General features: G+C 44.0%; 1 protein-coding gene across 37 annotated transcripts in view; it reads left to right on the top strand.

Moving 5' to 3' along the window:
• The window catches only part of celf2 (cugbp, Elav-like family member 2), a 318,322-nt gene that overhangs the window by 213,007 nt on the left and 86,508 nt on the right, over nucleotides 1-18,807 (top strand). For all 37 annotated transcript variants that reach the window (XM_078164979.1, XM_078164975.1, XM_078164977.1 and 34 more), the window contains one exon: nucleotides 4,695-4,777. In XM_078164979.1, coding sequence (XP_078021105.1) covers nucleotides 4,695-4,777 — 83 coding nt within the window. The remainder of the gene's footprint in view (nucleotides 1-4,694; nucleotides 4,778-18,807) is intronic.

Genomic DNA, 18,807 nt, shown 5'->3' with positions numbered 1-18,807 from the left:
CAAACGAACTTGAGTTCGATTGAACTGGACCAAACAGGGCAGGTGTGAAAGCACCCTCAGAGATTCCAGTTTTCGTCATGATGATGGAGCTCCTCAGTGTTTGGAAGCCATCACATTAAAACTGAGTTTTATGTGTTAAAGACAGTTTGGTGACCTACATGGAATAAATTGTATAATTTTTTTTTTTACCCGGTGATATTCTGTCAGTCGTGACTAATTTCCCCTCTTATCTCCACGCCTTTAACTAGTAGAGGCTGGTGTGAAACTCTCTGTGGTAAATTAACACTGATAGTGGAAGTGGGGGGCTCAGGGTTTAGTGAAGTGACACCCTGCGCCGCCTTTCACGCTGGGGGTCGTAGAAGAAAACACTAAGCTGGGAGTTATCAAAGCTAACACACAGGCAGGCACTGCAGCATCTGAATCACAACACCAAATCACGTTGCTGGCGCTAGGCTAAGGGCCAACTATTCAACAGCCGTGGCACCCAGAGGACACCGCAGGAACTCAGATCCATTACGCTCCCAGCCCCATCAAAGGGACTCTGGGATTCGGATGCCAAATCTGCTCCAGATGCTCACTGTTGGATTTCACTAAGATGCACTGCAGGGCAAGTGTCATCAGGGCCGATGTCTGCGATACGGGCAACAAAGCCACCACCAGTCCGTCTCGTTCACACTGGGTTGATTTGTGCCATGAACACAACGGAGAGGACAACAAAGCAGATGTAAACAATGGTGCTCTCAGCTCGTTTCTGGACAAATAAATACAAAACAAAATGAACAGATGAGCAAAGCTGGAGGCAGAAGGTCCAAACATGTGCACCTGGAGCAACTGGAGGCTGAAAGCTGCACAGGCTCACCTGTGGATAATGTGTATTAACCAAGTTAACAAGGACTGAATGTGTTCAATGCAAGATAAACTCAGATGCTAAGCCGAGACGATGCCTGTGGTTTTGTAGTTGCCTGTTTTTCCTTCAACCTGTAAATGGTCAAGACATTTTCTTAACCCTGCTCCTGCTGGTGTTCCAGACCGCCTTCTTCCACCCACAGCAAAGTTTAAATGAGCAGTGTGTAACATTTAGGGGGATTTAGTGGCGTCAGGCAGCGAGTCTGCAGATTGATTCCCTTCAGTGTCCATGGTTTCTACCAGGAGCCAAATTATCCACAGAGGTCTCTTCCTCTCCAGCGTTAAAAAGATGCAGTGTGATCCAATCTCTCAAACCACTTTCCGAGGTGGTGTGGGACACCTTTGACCACATATCTCTTGCAGGGTAAACACCAATGCGTCTCCTATAAGGACTACGTCGTCAGTCCAGGACGTAGCGGTGGTGTTGGTGCCAGTGCGCTAAAAGCTCTATATCTTGCCCACTTTATGTCGAGATGGATGACGTGTTGTGTGACCATCCCTCACTTTGCCCCACGGAAGGAGACGGGTTGAACTCCGCTGACTGTGTGGACGACGTAATAACTTGCATGAGGCAGTGACGAAATCTGAACACAAGTGGTCAGCTGGAGATGCATGAGAGGCCCAGGGGTGAACAGAGATGTGTCTGGATCACTCAAACACATGTTAGTACCAGGTGTAAATGGGCTCTTTGTGGTAACATGTTGGGCCTCTGCAGAATGACAACTTGAGGGAGCAAACAAGCAGCTGTACAGTCCAAGATCGATGCTGCGCTTAAGGTCACGCCATCACTTAAAACACAGGTTTCCATTGCTCCTGATGATGCATCACGAATCTCAGGGCCTCCTGTTTGTTCCTCTGGTTGACTAATTCAACAGTGCACCCTCCATATTTCATGGCTGGCTCACAGAGTCTCTATCCGTCCCTCCTCTTCAGTCTTGTTTTTAGATTTCCCTGTGGCTGTACGGTAATAATGTCAAAAGTGTCATGAGTCCGTACTGTGACTTCTCCTGTGTTTGACAGTAATGAAATAGCAGCTGCTGTGTATATGAGGAGAATAAAAGAGTCCCACCTCTGTGTCTGGCCTAAATATCCTCCTGCTGGTTTTCGCCTGACTGTGCAGGTTTGCGTGCTGACTGAGAATGACCCACAACTGCGGTGATTCAGCCCCACTCTGCAGGGATTACACACAGATTAACGAAGAGGCAAAAAATGCTCTCTCCGTCCTTCCCTTTCTACTTTCTTCTCTGTGTTTGTGTATGTCCGTGCATCTGAGTGCACGTACAGTACTGTGTGTGTGACTGGGTGATTGTGTGAGTAAGCAACTTGGTGCAGGGCGAGGTTAATCCGGGGCTAAATTTGGAGGGAAAAATAGTTTTTCAGTAGCCTGATAATCAGAGTGAATTACCAGTTCATTTTCTCACATGATGTTCATGTAACTCATTTTATGTTTTAAAAGCAGAGTTTTTTTTGCTCTAACCAATCAGGGGAAAAGCCGTCAATGAGCACAACAGACATTTTTAAAGCACTAAAGAAATGGACATGTAGCCAGGATTTAATTTCTGGGGTAACGCCATCTGTAACTGTTGTTTCAGCAGCAATAAAACGTTTAAAAGATGATTTCAACAGCTGTCTCCAGGAGAAAATGTTGGCATTGCACGTTTCTGCAAACCACAGATACTTTACTTTTCTCATATGTATCATTTCAAGATTTCCTCATACTATATGAGCTGACTTTGTCCTGGGGAGGTGGATGGCGTGACTCCTAGGCGAGATGCCTGCGGAGTCTCGTAAATGCTATATCGTAGGCAACTGGACTTCCTTGCGTTTCTTGAAGACATTTCGCCTCTCATCCAAGAAGCTTCTTCAGTTCTAAATGACTGGTACGAAGTAGAACTGAAGAAGCTTCTTGGATGCTTCTTCAAGAAACGCAAGCAAGTCCAGTTGCCTGCGATATAGCACTTACGATTACCATGACCTGGATGACTGAGAATCTTCACCGACAAGTTATTGCAAGCAACTTTTTAGCCATTAAACATGGGTGTTTTTAGCAACCTGTTGCTGTGTTTCCAGCCGAAACGGTGCCACAAAGAGTAGTTTTTGCTGAGACTGAGCCATGAAAAGTGGTAATTTTTTACCAAGACATTGCTCCGTTTCCTGTTGGGATAGTGCCATGAAAAGCAAATGCTTTTTACCAAGACCCATTTCCTGTTAGGGTAGTGCCACAAAAAGTGCAGTTTTTACTGAGAAATTGCTGTGTTTCCTGCCAATATAGTGCAGTCGAAAGACTTTTATTTTATTTTATTTATTGTTTTTTTATTGAGACATTGTCCCATTTCCTGCCAAGATAGTACCACAAAAAGTGGTATTTTTTGACCAAGATAACACCTCATTTTCTTCCAGGATAGTGCCACCGAGAGCTGTTTTTGGTTTGTTTTTACTAAGATGTCATTGCATTTCCTGCCAAAATAGTGTCATAAAAATGGTTGTTTTTGCAGAGGCATTGCTGCATTTCCTGGCGAGATAGTGCCACAAAAAGCAGTTGTTTTTTACTGAGACATTGCCACATTTTCTGCCGGGTTACTGCCACGGAGTGCAGTAGTTTTTTTGTGAGACATCACTAAATTTCCTGTCAGGATAGTCCCTTAAAGCGAATGTTTTTAACCAAGACATTGTCCCATTTCCTGCCAAGATAGTGCCATAAATCTTTACCTAAACATTGCTGCTTTCCTGCCAGCGTAATGCCATTGAGGCAAGTGTTTCCCTTCTGGGACATCGTTGCGTTTCCTGCCAGAAAAGTGCCACAAAAATGGTTGTTTTTCACAGAGACATCACTGCATGTCCTGTCAGGAGATGGCCACGAAAAGCGGCTGTATTTTACTGAGGCATCACCATGCATTTCAGACAACCAGACATTTCCCGCTGTGACAGTGCCGTGAAAATCTGTTTTTAATAAGACATTGCTGCCTTTCCTGCTGAGATTGCATCACCAAAACCAGGTATTTCTAGCCAAAACATGATGTTTTCCTCACCATAACCGAGAGGTTTATGTGCCGAGATAAAACCACACAGTACCCACAGTGTTGTTAAAATGTAAAGTTCCCAAGTTTCTGCTCCATAACAACAAATGTAACGTATCCGTGGTTTGCAGAAACGTTTATTCTGGCGCTTAGGTTGGTTCAGTGTGGAGCAGGTGCTCACAGCTCGACCACACACTGAAACACAGTCATTTAAAAAGCTGTTGAAACACTGCTCTTATGTTGCCGAGACGTCTCACTCTTCAGCCAGTGTTGTCGGGTTTGAACCTGAACGTCCAGATGTCTTTTCAACTGCAAAGCACTAAATCAGTGGGAGTTACTCAGAAGCTGGTCTTTGATTTAGTGACAGACTGGATAACCCTCGTGGGTGTGAAGTGGTGAGTGAATGAGTGAGGGAACGTGAGCAGTGAATAAATTCTTTAGTGAATGAGTGAGTAAAGCAACTGTTCGCAGATTACTCAAGGATTAATGAAGAGGCAGCGTCTCTCTTCACCACCTTTGTCTTTGTGTGTGTGTGTGTGTGTGTGTGTGTGTGTGCGTCGCTATGTGCGCGCTCACTTCCTCGAGGCTCAAGTCATCAGCGCTGAAACAAATCCAAAAGCATTCTTTCCCTCTATGCTCGGATGTTTGGTCCTTAGCATTCACTCAGCGTCTGCCAGTGTCGACAGGTGATGCCAAGCAGATGAATAGAGAAAATGCTCTTTGTTGCTCCTTATGCTCATCCCCCCTCTCTCTGCTTCTTTCTCTCCCCAGGCTGCTGTTTTGTCACGTTTTACACAAGGAAAGCTGCCCTTGAAGCCCAGAATGCACTGCATAACATAAAGACCTTAACAGGGGTGAGTGTGTGTCCTGGTTTCTCCTCTGCCTACTTTCTCCTCTAATCACACACTTACAGCAGCACCCTGAGGCGGCCCCGCCCCGACCTGTGTGTGTCTCCGTGTGTGTGAGGACACTGGTGTGTGTGTGTGTGTGTTGCACTGCTGACACAGTGCATTTGCAAGCGTGCGAGTGACCAAGTGACTCGAAGTGTGAGCAGGTGAGCAACTGACTGTCAGCGCAAACAAAGGAGATGATAAGTGAAGAGAGAGTCGGCTATGGAGTTTTGTTTGCATTGTGTTGGCTTTTTCTCACTGAGAACATTATTTAGAATGAATGGCTGAATTCCATTTAGCTGCTTCAGATTCAGGGGCTTGTCATTGTGCCTGCAGGCTCACTGTCTCACTGTCATGGTTTACAGGGACACTTGAATAGAACAGGGCCATTGTTAATGTTTGCTTTTCCTTATCATAGTGTGTGTGTCTCTCACATCTAACAGACATGTTCAATACATTTGTTAACGCCTAGAATTTTTGATTTTAAAAATATTGTTAAACTAGTCCATACCCATTGAGTGCACAGTTGCCCACGTACAGTTTCACATGGTGTGTGTTTGGGATACAGGTCATAGGAAATTGCAGATTAAATAGTCAACTGAACCCATTAAGAAGAGCAATGTATTCAGACAGAGTGTTTGTGAATTTGATAGTACGATTGCTTTATTGAAAGTACAGTAGTACCATTGCCAGTAGTGGGATAGTTAGTGGGCTAAAACTGTACATTAGTAGAGGTAAAAACATTGGTCCACAGGGGGAGCCACAGCGATCGGTCGCATTTTAGCCATTTTGAAGCATTTTTCTGTTGTTATAGCGCCACCCAGTTGCCAATTAGAGTTAAATTTCTCCAGTCACCTTGAGGCGTCCTGTTCTACATATCTACCAAGTTTAGTAAAAATCCATATGGCGGTTAGGCCTAGATAAGAAATGAGCTCTCTAGCGCCCCCATTTTGTTTGATGGGGTCAATAATGGAGGGGTCCCCTCAGATTATGTGTGGTCATATGCCTACAAAGTTGCGTGGTGATGGGTGAAACCCTTGAGATGTTATACACCTTTATGTGATGAGCCACGCCCTCCGCAATATTCATTGCCTTATAGAAGCTCAGTTTTAGTAAGTTTTCCAACTTTTGCCAAGAGGGAACTTTAGATATTGGTCCCTAGATTATGTTCACCCAGTTTCATGCAGATCGCTCAAACTTCCTAGGAAGAGATTTGAAGTGTTTTCCAAAAAATTCAAAATGGCGGAAAATCTATATAAGCGGAAGTTATGGGTTCTTGAGGCAAATGTGTTCCTCATGAGGAGAGGCATCTCTGTGCAAAGTTTCATGTCTCTACGACATACGGGGCATGAGATATGCCCATTCTAAGTTTGCAATTTCAATCGGTTGCTATAGCGCCCCCCTTTGGCCAATTGATGTAATATTGCTTCATTCGCATCCTCCCATGACCCTCTACCACTGTGCCATTGTGACTTTGATGTCAGAGATTGACGCACAGAGACAACTCTCACGGCGGTATGATTCACACCAGGCGTGTCAGTTTTCGAGGCAGCGGGCAACAACCAAAGTCGCCAAATACCGCCACTTTGTCAGTGGACGTCGGTGTCAGACAGGGACAGTGAGAGACATATGACACACACGTGTTGGCGGCAGTTTGTAACACTGCTGACAAGTAGCCACTAGACATTTATAGAAAAACACAAAGACATTTACTTTAACGGCAAAACATTCTCTCTTGTCTCTCGACCTCGTCACATATCGACATTTGGTCATGGACTTTCCGTGAGAAAGGTACCCTGAGTGTGTTGGTTGTTGACGTCCTGGGACACTGTGTCAACTTTAGCCTGTTACATGCATTGTTTTCTTTTAAAATACGCTTCTGTTTTCACAGGAAACAACAAACAACAAATGCATGTGGTTACCTTCAGCCAACACAAACATGGTTGGGTTTAAGAAAAAAAAAAGGTTTGGCTTAACAATCTTACCTGAAGCAAACACCAGCCTCCAGGGTGAAAGTCAGATGTTGTTGGATCCATCCACCAAGTCATTCTGTTTTTGGGTTGTCTGTCCATCCATCTGTCCCATCCTCTTGGACGTGTTATCTCAAGAACACCTGGAGGGAAATAATTTAAATTTTGGCACAAACGTCCACTTGGACTCAAGGCAGAACTGATTAGATTTTGGTGGTCAAAAGTCTGGAAAACTCAGGAATTTATACGCTAATTATGACAAAATCTCACATAAGTGTCTACTAAAATAAAATGATGACATTTTAAATCCAAAAGGTCAAAGGTCAGCTTCACTGTGACCTCATAATGTTCTGCCAAAACACTTTTCAGGCCATTATTCTACATCATATCTCAGGAGCAGAATGGGAGACATTTGGTTAGACGCTGAACTGGTGACTCTAATCTTGTGTGTACATCTTGAAACTGTGCTGATTGTGTCGATGTCCGATGCTGCTGGGTGCCGTCTGTCTTTGCAGCAACATCCATATTTGAAGCATTGTCTGCTGTCATGGTTTCATATGAGTCTGGACAGTCACGGATGTAACTGTAACTTGAGTGCTTGGTGAAAGCGTACAACAGTGGTAAAATCAGCATATCCGATAATTTGATGTGCAGCTGATGAGTTCAGCCAAAGGAAGAATCCAGAAGGTACGTTAGCCATAGCAGCAAAAAAAGCACTGAATGCATTTATTGATTTTCAGAGGAATCATATTGTGATGATGTAATCATAGTGTGTTATAGATTTACAGATTCAATCACAGCTCTACAGCACTACTAAAGATCAGAAGCACTTATGAAGCAGGTGTTTGCTCGCTTGCATCTAGTTCCTGCGTATCTTGATACTGGCGCGTTACCCTGACTACAAAGGTGTGTGTTGATGCCTTTCTTTCACGCCGTCTGTTCTGTTCTCCCGTATGGTTCCCTCCTGCGGCCCAGGAGAGCGATAGAGGAAGTGGGCCCGAGTTTGCTCACGCTCCCACTCTCTTAGCCTTGGGTGGATATTTAGAGGCCCCCAGATCCCTTCTGCCGGGGCTATTGGCTGCTTCCCCGCCTCTCCTCTTGGCTGCGCCGGCTAACTGGAATCTCATCAGTTGAGCGCCTGCACTCGCTGGCTTCTGTCGGTTGGATCAGCGGATAGCCCTCCTGGGCAGGACGGGGTGGATACTGCGAATCCCACGAGAGCCGTACGCGGGATTTGTGCTCGGGTTCCCGATTCGGAGTCAAGCTTGTTGTTTTGCACAGAGTCACCGTGTTAATTGCTCGTGGAATAAGTATGTTAAATTTGGTCCGTTCTCCTGTGCCGTGAGAGTTAGTCACTTATCCCTTGTCGGAGGTGTGAAACAGCCCTGGGGAGGACACATACTGCAGCAGTTTCAGGATTATAGGAACATGAAATTGCCTTCTTCTACACCATAACACCCTCCCTCTGTTCTGTCTGGTCATCCCTCCTCCTCGCTCGCTGCTCTCTCCTGCGGCATCTCTATCTGCTTCTTGTGTTCAGAGCTGTTTGAAGTCAGATACAAACACATTTGGATTGTAGCTGCTTGCAAGGGCATTAGTTTGGTTTCAGGAGTGAAGGGGGAGGATGGAGTAAAGTCAAGGGTTCGTCAACCTTCAACAAATTCAGTTTAATTAATTAAATTTAAAACAGTTTTCCACCCCTGTGTAATATCTTCATGTCTTCCTCTCAGCCAGTCCCCAACACTCTGTTCGTGGTGTGAAAGGCAAGACCTGAGGTTGTGGCTGAAATCGAGGAATATGATTTTAAAAAATGAAACTACAGAGGAACAAATTGCAGGTCCTGGCTGTGAGATTAAATGTTTGACTGGAAGCACTGGAGATTTTAGTCTCCACTAAACTCATTTTTGTTCTCGGCAGTGCAGAAAAGCTTGTGAGAGCAGGGAAAATTAAAACCGTCCATCGAAAGCCCGGACAACATTGATCAACAGCACAATGCTGTTGACGCAATTAAACCTGCATCATATTCATCACGTCAGAGATGGATGACACTGACTGGCCCACATCCGATTTCTAATAAACGTCCAGTATTGACACGCGGATATGGTTTTAATATACAGGGACATGAGGAGGACCAGTAAGTGCAGTAGACTCTCACACTGAATCATTATTGGTATAATGACGGATCATTAAGAGGCTTGTTTATGATGTTTTAAGAGGGTTTTTAAACTGGCGCCACCCATGGGTGAATTATGAGACAATGGGCTCCCTTTTAGTCGTGTGTCATTGTCGTCGTTTTGTGTCCCTTTGAGGTCATTTTATGTGTTTTTTGGGCATTTTGTGTGTCTGCGAGGATATTTTCTATCTTCTTTTGGTAATTTTGTGTCTCTCTTTGGTTGTTTTGCTGCTTTTTGAAAAAAATTTTGTTTCTTTTTGTGCTCGTTTTATGTCTTTTTTCATCATTCTGTGTGTCTTTGAAGTAATTTTGTGTTTTTTCGTGGTAATTTTGTGTCTCTTTCTGGTTATTTTGCTCCTTTTTGGGTAATTTTATGTCTTTTTTTTGTTGTTTTTTGTGTCTTTGTAGTCATTAGGTGTCTCTTTGAGGTGATCTGTGTCTTTGGAGTTGTTTTTTTGTCTCTGTCATTTTGTGTGTCTTAAAGGTCATTTAATATCTTTTTTTTTTTTGGTCATATGTTTGTCTGTGTAGTCATTTTGTGTCTCTTTCAGGTAATTTTGTGTATCTTTGTGGTTGTTTTGGCCGTTTTTGTAGTTATTTTGTGTCTTTCTGTGGCAATTATGTGTCTTTTTCATAATTTTTTGTGTCTTTTGATCATTTTAAAGTAATTTTGGGAGTTTTCTTTGTAATTTGGTGTCTCTTTATAATCATTTTGTGTCACTTTGTGGTTGTTTTGCCCCTTTTTTCAGTTAATTTGTGTCCTTTTTTGGTCATTATACTGTATGTCTGTAGTTGTTTTGTGCCTCTTTGGGGTAATTTTGCATCTTTTTTTTGGTAATTTTGTGTTTCTCTGTGGTTGTTTTGCCCCCTTTCGTAGTCATTTTGTGTCTCTTTTGGGTGTTGTGTGTCTCTTTGTAGTAATTTCTTGTCTCTTTGAGGTAATTGGTGTCTTTAAGGGAGTTTTTTGTGTCTCTGAAGTATATTTGTGTCTTTGTTTGGTCTCTTTAGGGTCATGTTGTCTTTTATGATTATTCTGTAGTTCTGTTTGTAGATATTCTGTGTCTCTTTGCAGTTCGTTTGCATCTTTCTGTTGTCATTTTGAGTCTCTTCCTGGTCAGTAGATCTCTTCAAGTAACATTTTTTAGATGAAGCCCCGCTCAGTAATCCATCCATGGCTCCACCTCGGTTTCAAATAAAAAGGTCAGAAAAAGGTGAAGGGAAGGAGTCAGCCAGAGGGACAGGGAGAAAAAAAAAAAACGATGATGAGGATGGCGAATTAATTGCTGAACGAGGCGAGTCAAGACAAAAGGCAGAGCTGACGGAGAGAGAGAGAGAAATTGAACGGGAGGTGAGCACAGTGATGGGCAGATGGACAGGAAAAAGGTGGAGTAGAGCACTCCAGCACGCTTGAGGGCAAAGCAATAAACGGGCCGCAGTTAAAAACCAATACCTGCTTATTAACTCCCCCACTCTCCTGGCTTGTAAAAAGCCAGCAGAACAATGTTTGTATTGGCGCTCTTCCCCTCCCTCGCTCTGTCTCTCCCTCCAAACCCAAGGCCTTAACACGGAGAGATGCAATCAGAGTGGAAAGCTGGACGGAGGCCAAATTGGAGAAAAGGGCACCGGTATTGGCAGCGCCAGCCGGCAGCCATGTTGATTTAGGGCAGGAGCAGTTGAGCGGCTGCCATTTTTTTAGGAGGGCATTAAGTGAAGAGGTCTGTGGTTAATGTGATAAATCTCTCCCCGCACGGCGCTCGGAGAGGCGACTGCGAGAGTGAAGGATTGAGGTTCAGGATGACACACAGGAGGAGAAAATCAGCAGCAGCTTGTGTTGGTTCTCCGCCAGCTCCCGTCCTCTTCACATCTCCCTCCATCAGCCGTCTCTGCTGAAGATGTGTCAGCGATCTGACAGCGCACGTATACCGAATGTATGCATATGTGATGTAATGCATGCAGAGAGTGTAAATCCGTGTCAGCTCCACACCTGTCTGTCATACTTCAGTGATGAAGTAATGTTTCCACAGCGTATATGCAGGTCAGAGCAGGAAGCGGTGCTGCTTTACTTCTTGTTTGCAGTTTTTACAGATTTACATCAAAGTCTGTCTGGATTTATTTACAAGGAGTCGATTGGTCCCGTCACACCCAGAAGTTTTTGTGTCCCCTGCTGTAAGAAGACAATGTGATCACTGTAGTTTCCAGTAAACAATGTCATCGTGTGATGCACAGGAAAGCTGTGGGTTATAGAAGAATTTTGGGAAGCTGGCAAAAGTAAACAAACTGTCATTACTGCCATGGCAGCTAACTTGTAACCCAGCGCTGGAGGGCTGTTGTGTGTCAGAGGGTTTCATTTTTAGCTACTTTTGCAGAGAAATACATCCGTCCAACCAAGATTTAATGTGTCAATTCATGAGCTGTTGTTTCCAGTCTTTATGCTAAGCTAAGCTAACTGGTTGCTGGAGGTAGGTTCATCTTCCCATCTTATTGAAGGCAGATCATCAAAATGTGCACTTCTGCACAACAGGGGCTGGTTGCACAAAGTACTTTAAGTTTTCTCCTTAAGCATGACCTTAAGGTTCAGTTTTCCCTTAGCTGAGGATAAGTGCTAACTGTTTAGTTTCATAAATACGGTTAAAAGGTTAAAACGTAAATTTCATGTGATTGAGTTGATGATTGAGGTTTGCTGCTACGGTGGAATTGTGGGACAGTGTATAGTGCGGTGTTGAGAGAGAATGTCTTGCTAGGCTCGACTTTTTGTTGTACAAGTCTGAGGCCGACGTGGGTGGTCGGAAAGACAGTCGGAAAGACGATTAAAGGTCTTAAAGAGCTCTGGGAAACTTTTTTCATGACAAGCAGCCAGCGAGGTATTTTATTTTGTTTCTCATGACCGCGCTGACTGCCGTTTTGTTTTCTTTTCTGTCATGTCACACTTCGTGCACTGTATTGACGCCTCCTCTGTTATGTCTGTTCTTAAGAATAGTTTTCACGGCATTACAAGGAATAGATGCTTCAGAAAGACAGTAGTGCTCGAATAAATGCCAGACCACTGCCTGCACGTCAAAGTATCCTTGGGCAAGATACTGAACCCCAAATTGCTCCGAATGGCTGTTCCATCAGTGTGTGAGTGCAAGTGAATGGTTACTGAGTAGCAGGTGGCACCATGTACGGTAGCCTCGGCCACCAGTGTGTGAATGGTTGACTGTGACATGTAGTGTTCAAGCGCTTTGAGTGGTCAGAAGACTAGAAAGGTGCTCTACAAGTGCAGTCCATTTACCATTCACCATTTCAATAGCTACCTTTTAGTCCTGCATGGGTCCAGTTTTGCAAACCTGCACCCGCCCACACCGGCAAAGATTAATACTGGAACCGATCCATCATCCTCCAATATGTCCAAATCAAATCCTGTACCACAGAACCGTGATTGAACACCCTGTGTTGCCCTTACATTTCAGCTCGTACTTGGTGTTGATGTAATGCAAAGTGGCAATAAGATATGTGATTCTGCAGTTATCATCTGTCTATATCCTCTTCCTGCCTGTTCATTTTTACCCATGCCCGAATCAGTTGAGGGTTGCCTGGTGGGTACCTGACCTGGGTCAGGACTCTGCTCTAGCATTGCAAGAAAACACAACCATGTCACGGCAGGTGTACTGAGCAGGACTCAAGTAAGTGCAGTGTAGAGTGTGAAGCTGTGTAGATGAGAGGTTTTTGAGAAATCTGCAAGCAGCAATACTTGAGGTCAAGCTGTCAGCACGTTTTGAACAGGCACTGCAGTATTTCTATGGATGGCCATCAGAAAGGACAGCGAGCTCGGAATATTATTATAGAGTGCAACTTGTTCTCTGCACACATGACAATGAAGCTCTTTTGATGTCTGAAACATAGCCCAGTTTTAGGAGATACCCGCATGTCTTTTAACCTACAAATCACCAAAACCCAGGCTTGCTGAGCTGAGCTGTTATCAGCTGCTCCAGCAATAAATTTCAACAGTGAAGAGAAATGCAAAAGCAGCATCCACAGACCTCTGCTTCATGAGCTAATTTCTGTCACCTAGATGAAAACCTCATGCTCCGTCCAAAATCCCTGCATCTCTGCTGGCCCCAAAGAATTTAAAGTTTGAGGAAATGTTGTATTTCATACGATGACATTGGGATTAATCATTATAAACTGTCACTGTCACATTGATTCTGTGTAGGTCAGTTGAAATATGTGATATGGTTTTTTTTTGCTTTTTGTTATTAAAATCCAGTGTCAGACGAGTGTTTTTCATCCTTGAGACAACTCCACTGCTGCCTGTCATTGATCCATTTCAGTCAGGCAAAAACATTTTGTTTCCATTTGCAGTATTATATTTGGCGGTATGGCTCTGTTCTGGCACCTCTTTGCCTTTCCTAGGCCTATGCAGAAAGTCTCTTCCATGCGCCTTTGCTGAAAGCCAAAGGTGGAGAGAGCAAACCTCTGCCCTTCCACGTGCCTACATGGAAAGCCAAAGGCAGAGAAAGCAAATCTATGCCCTTCCATGTGCCTACATGGAAAGCCAAAGGCAGAGAAAGCAAATCTATGCCCTTCCATGTGCCTACATGGAAAGCCAAAGGCGGAGAGAGCAATCATCTGCCCTTCCGTGTGCCTACATGGAAAGCCAAAGGCGGAGAGAGCAAATCTCTGCCCTTCCGTGTGCCTACATGGAAAGCCAAAGGCAGAGAGAGCAAACCTCTGTCCTTCCATGCACCTACATGGAAAGCCAAAGGCAGAGAGAGCAAACCTCTGTCCTTCCATGCACCTACATGGAAAGCCAAAGGCGGAGAGAGCAATCATCTGCCCTTCCGTGTGCCTACATGGAAAGCCAAAGGCGGAGAGAGCAAATCTCTGCCCTTCCGTGTGCCTACATGGAAAGCCAAAGGCAGAGAGAGCAAACCTCTGTCCTTCCGTGCACCTACATGGAAAGCCAAAGGCGGAGAGAGCAAACCTCTGCCCTTCCGTGCGCCTACATGGAAAGCCAAAGGCGGAGAGAGAGCAAACCTCTGCCCTTCCATGCGCCTACACGGAGAGCAGCAGCAAAGACCTCCCTAGGAACAGAACAGAGCAGCATCAAAGACAAACAGAGATGACACTGATAAGTCAGACTCATCATGAAAAGGAGGAGTATATTCAAACACAAGTACACAAATCAGCTTCACTATAACTCGCAGCATTCACAGACAAACACTTGTTTTTATCCGGACACATTCACATCACGTTGCTGTAGCGCGCAACACATGCGTCAGCAGGTGGATTCATCTGTAGAAGTAAAAGGAAAGAGAATAATTTTGCAGGTTTTTTTTTTTTTTTTTTTTTTTTTTTCCGGTAAAAAACAAAAATAATGAATCATCTGTATGACATACACATGGAGTCGTTCCAGTGAAGCAAAAGAACAACAGCTTTCACTGAAGTTGCTTCTAATGACCTGCTAATGAAGTTCTGGGGGGGTGGAGACAATGTGTGTGTGTGTGTGTGTGTGTGTGTGTGTGTGTGTGTGTGTGTTGCCTGGAGAGCCGCGTGTTCATCTCTCCAGCTCTAATAGCACTGGTGAGGTCTAAAATACGCTTCTCTTCACACACACACACTCACACAACCCCCACTGTAACCCATCTATCGGCAAAAAACATGCCCTGTACCCCTGGAGCGATTTAAAGCCATAAGACCCGACCCCTGCTGCACGGACTGATCCACACACCCCTGCATGACTCTTCAACACACACTTACAGTACACACACACACACTTTTATGTGCACACGAGCATATGCCCCTGCACAGTCTGAGTTTATTACATTACATTTTTTCTCTTTTCACCCACTCGGAGACACACCCACCCTCCTCGCTAACACACGCTGAGACACACACACACGCAGCAACAACACCACGCGGCGAGTTAAAGCCTGTCAGCCAGCCTGTCAGACAAGGTTGTTTGAGATTTTCCACTAAATTGAACTCTTTCATTAGTGGCTGACAGATGTCTAAATGCCCGGTGTCTCCCCTCTTTCTCCCCCCGACGCCCGCCAACAGGGCCCCGGGGCCGCTGTTCTCCATCTGAAGCCGCGTGGAGGAAGGAGGGGATGGAGAGATGGAAGGATGAAGGGAGGAGAGGGGGGGAAGCTAATCTAGGACGTGTCCTCTGGAGCGCCCTCCAGCTCGGAGAAGTTGGGTCCTTTATCCTGGTTTTCTTTTCTCTTCCTCCCTCTACCTCTTGCCCTCTCTCCATCTCGACCCTCTCTTTCCTCTTTTGTCCTGTTGAATCTCTCCTCTCCATCGTTCTCCCTCTCCATCTCTCTTTCTCTTTGTGAGAAAGGATGAAAAGCCCTTTGATTCACAGTTTCTCTCAAGGATATTTCATTCTGACAGTAGGGCTGAAGGGAGGGGAGGAAGAGGAGGGAGCGAGGAGGGTGATCGGGGTGTGAGGAGGGTGCAGGGGGGAGGCGGGGTGGTTTGAGAGGGGGGTTTCAGACGCGATCAGTGGAGCCCCGTCCTCCATGTGGGCGGATCAGAGCGTTTGTCGAGCGCCAAGCTTGATAAGAAGCGTGGGGCTCATTAAAAGCTACTGTCGCACTGAGACCACACACACACACACACACATACACACACACACTCAGGTCCCCACCTCCCTTACCTTTCTGCTGGCAAGATAATTAGTGACGCTCGGCTGCCAGAATACAGGCGCAAGGTTGTGTGTGCTCGTGCAACCAAAGGCACATCAAAGGCCCTCATCAAAGCAAGTGTGATCTCCAGCAAGGTTAAGGTTTAAAAGGAGCAATTTACAATCCAAAGACATAAGTCATTTAATCGGTCATTTATGATTTCAAGTCGGTGGACAGGGCTGCAGATAGAAGCGTGGACTGTAAGTGATAATGTGTATTATCATTTTCAGTGATGTGAGAAATCTTATTCTTTCATGCAAAAGCCCCTGTGGTCTTCAGAGTCCGACTGTTCCAGCCTTTGAAGGGAACTTGTGTGCTTGCTCGAGAAATAATGGACTGTGAGACTGCGGCTAGTCTCACACTGCAGGCCTCAGTGTGTACGGTGACCCCGATACATGTTTTATTTGACCGATGACATTCAGATTTGAAAGTTAACCGTATCTGGTCACGTTGTACTGAATTAGCACATTTGGAAGTTCATTTCAGTTTCATTTTTGTAAGGATCCACTTTATAACACGGTTTTGGCTTTGCAAGGCGTTGATATGTTGTATCTGTATTTTTATTAACCACAGTGGATCATTTGTTGATGCTTTATTGAACAATATGGTCCTGGACGAGGGTATGCATCATTGCAACTTAAAAATTGTTCTTAGTATAAACTTATTTTTGATCTATAAAGCGTTAACAATTTTTTTTATTAAAGGGACAGCACATATTCTTCCTCTTACCTGTAGTGTATTTATCCATCTAGATTGTTTTGGTGTAAGTTGCAGAGTGTTGGAGATATCAGCCGTAGAGATGTCTGCCTTCTCTCTGACATAATGGAACTAGATGGCACTTAGCTTGTGGTGCTCAAAGCACACATTTGAAAACCTCAACATCAATGTCTCTTTCCAGGAATCATGACCTGGTTACTCAAGATAATCCACAGACCTTGTTGCGAGCAGTTTCATGTAGGAACTATTTTCTTTTTACCGAACTACACCTGCCAACTGCACCTCTGTGAAGAAAGAAGCGCGCAGAAACTGCTAGCTCACCTAGCATCACTGAGCTAGCTAACGTTACAGCCCAGCTGAGGAGGACGCCATTAAAGGAAATGGACACTTTAGAATGAAAATACCAACAGTACTTGAATAAAAAACCAAGGAAGTCTTGCTGTTTGTAAAAAATGCAGACAACCAAGGAAAAAGGACCCCTGAAGAAGACTTTGGTCGATACACGTATGTCTGTCTTGTTACCTTTGCTCAAATAAAAGTTACTTTATATATTTTTACCTGAAGACGGAGTGCCTCAGTTTTTTTTTCCTTGGTTGTCTGCATTTTTTACAAACAGCAAGACTTCCTTGACAGTACTTACTGACCCTCATGCCGACAAGAAGTCCAGTGTAGTTTTTTAATCCACAAAACTCGTTCGGGGTATCGGAGGATAACAGCTAGCCGGGTTTTTCCATACACTTGAAGTGCATGGAACCCACGTCCAAAATCATTTTGACAATGTAATAAAACATCAGAAAGGCTTGTACGTTGTAATCCAAGTGCCTTGAGAACTTGAGAACATGAACGTCTCTGAATGTTCTCGAGTCTCGCACAAGTTGCCAAGTAACCGCGGTGAGAAATGATGCTATAAAAGTGGAGTAAATTTTGTCTTTTCAAGTCAGTTTTGCATGCCGCAGCTTCAGGGCACTTGGATTACGGCAGACGAGCCTTTCTGACGTTTTTGAAATGCGTTAGCGGAGTTTTATTACATTGTCAAAATGATTTTGGACGTGGGTTCCATGCACTTGAAGTGTATGGAAAAATCCGGCTAGCTGTTATCCTCCGATACCCCGAACGAGTTTTGTGGATTAAAAAACTACACTGGACTTCTTGTCGGCATGAGGGTCAGTAAGTACTGTATGTATTTTCATTCTAAAGTGGCCATTTCCTTTAATGTTTACATCTTGCACTGTCATGAGCACAAGCCTCTCGTCCATGAGTAGATGCACACTTCCTTCTGAGCAGTGATATGGTTGGCAAGTGCTTGAAACTGCTCACAAAAAGCTTTGTTGATTATCTTCAAAAATATGTTTTTTTTTGATGATTTGGGGGTGGACTGTCCCTTTAACTATGCATATAAAGGTAAATTGTTAGAACCAGTTCTCTTTATTGATGTTAAAACTATTCATTAATGCTTTACAGAACAGCATTATGGTGGAGGAGAAAATACATCCTGGCAGCCCAGCTGGGTTTATTAATATTTTATTTCATATCTATTAAGCATAAATAAATAACTCATAAAGTATAAAAGTAACTCTCAGATAATCTTTGTTTTTAATTACACCACTGGCAGGTAAGTGAAATACAGTTAGCATCTTGTTGCATTGGCCAGAACAGTGACATGACAAACATGAGCCTGACTGTGATCAGAGACCGTTGATAAACTGAGACTTTGGATTCATTTCCTGTGTCTGTGTCACATGGGATTCACCACTGCCCCGCTCCTTTAGGAGGCCAGCAGCGGCCCAGAGTCTTTTCATTCAAACTAAGAAAAGTGAACGTGAGTAGAGATTACAACGCTTCCCTTCGCCCCATAGTCACTGAAGACAACGTGACACTGAAATGGCATTTTTTCAGACACAAATCAAGAGAAAATCAACTTTGTTTGAGACATGTCTCTGTTTTGTCACCCTTTATTACAGGCAACTGTAAAAGTTGGTTGGAAGGTCTCAGTTTCAGCTAGCTGAAATACATGTAAAAAATTACACAATGTGCCTTTTAAATAAATGTTTTTCAAACCATCAACACAGCCATTAGTTTAAAGTATATTTCAAACACTGTTAGTAGATTTGTGATTGTTCACAACCTGTGAGATCATTATATATGTATATTATCGGAACTTATAGGACGGATACCCAAAATTACAAGGTAGTAAACAAAAATATATTTTTCTTATATATCATCACATGTTGTCTTAGCTATAACATGTAGTCAATGCCTGATTTTGTTGCACTGCCAAATTATGTCCCTAAATCCCAGAATATCCTCCCAGCTCACTGTTTACGTCTTTAAATCAACTGTGAACTACGTTGAGATTCACTTTTTTTGCCATTTATTTCAAAAGATATAAAAGTTTTCGTTAAAAATCTCCGTCCTTGTTGAGGCAGAAAAGCATTTCAGCAGCATTTAAACCAGCAGATGCTGACG

This window comes from Epinephelus lanceolatus, chromosome 23 (genome assembly GCF_041903045.1).
Source record: "Epinephelus lanceolatus isolate andai-2023 chromosome 23, ASM4190304v1, whole genome shotgun sequence".
NCBI lineage: Eukaryota > Metazoa > Chordata > Actinopteri > Perciformes > Serranidae > Epinephelus > Epinephelus lanceolatus.
Note: the sequence above shows the minus strand (reverse complement) of the source record. Positions and strands in the feature narration are given on the sequence as shown.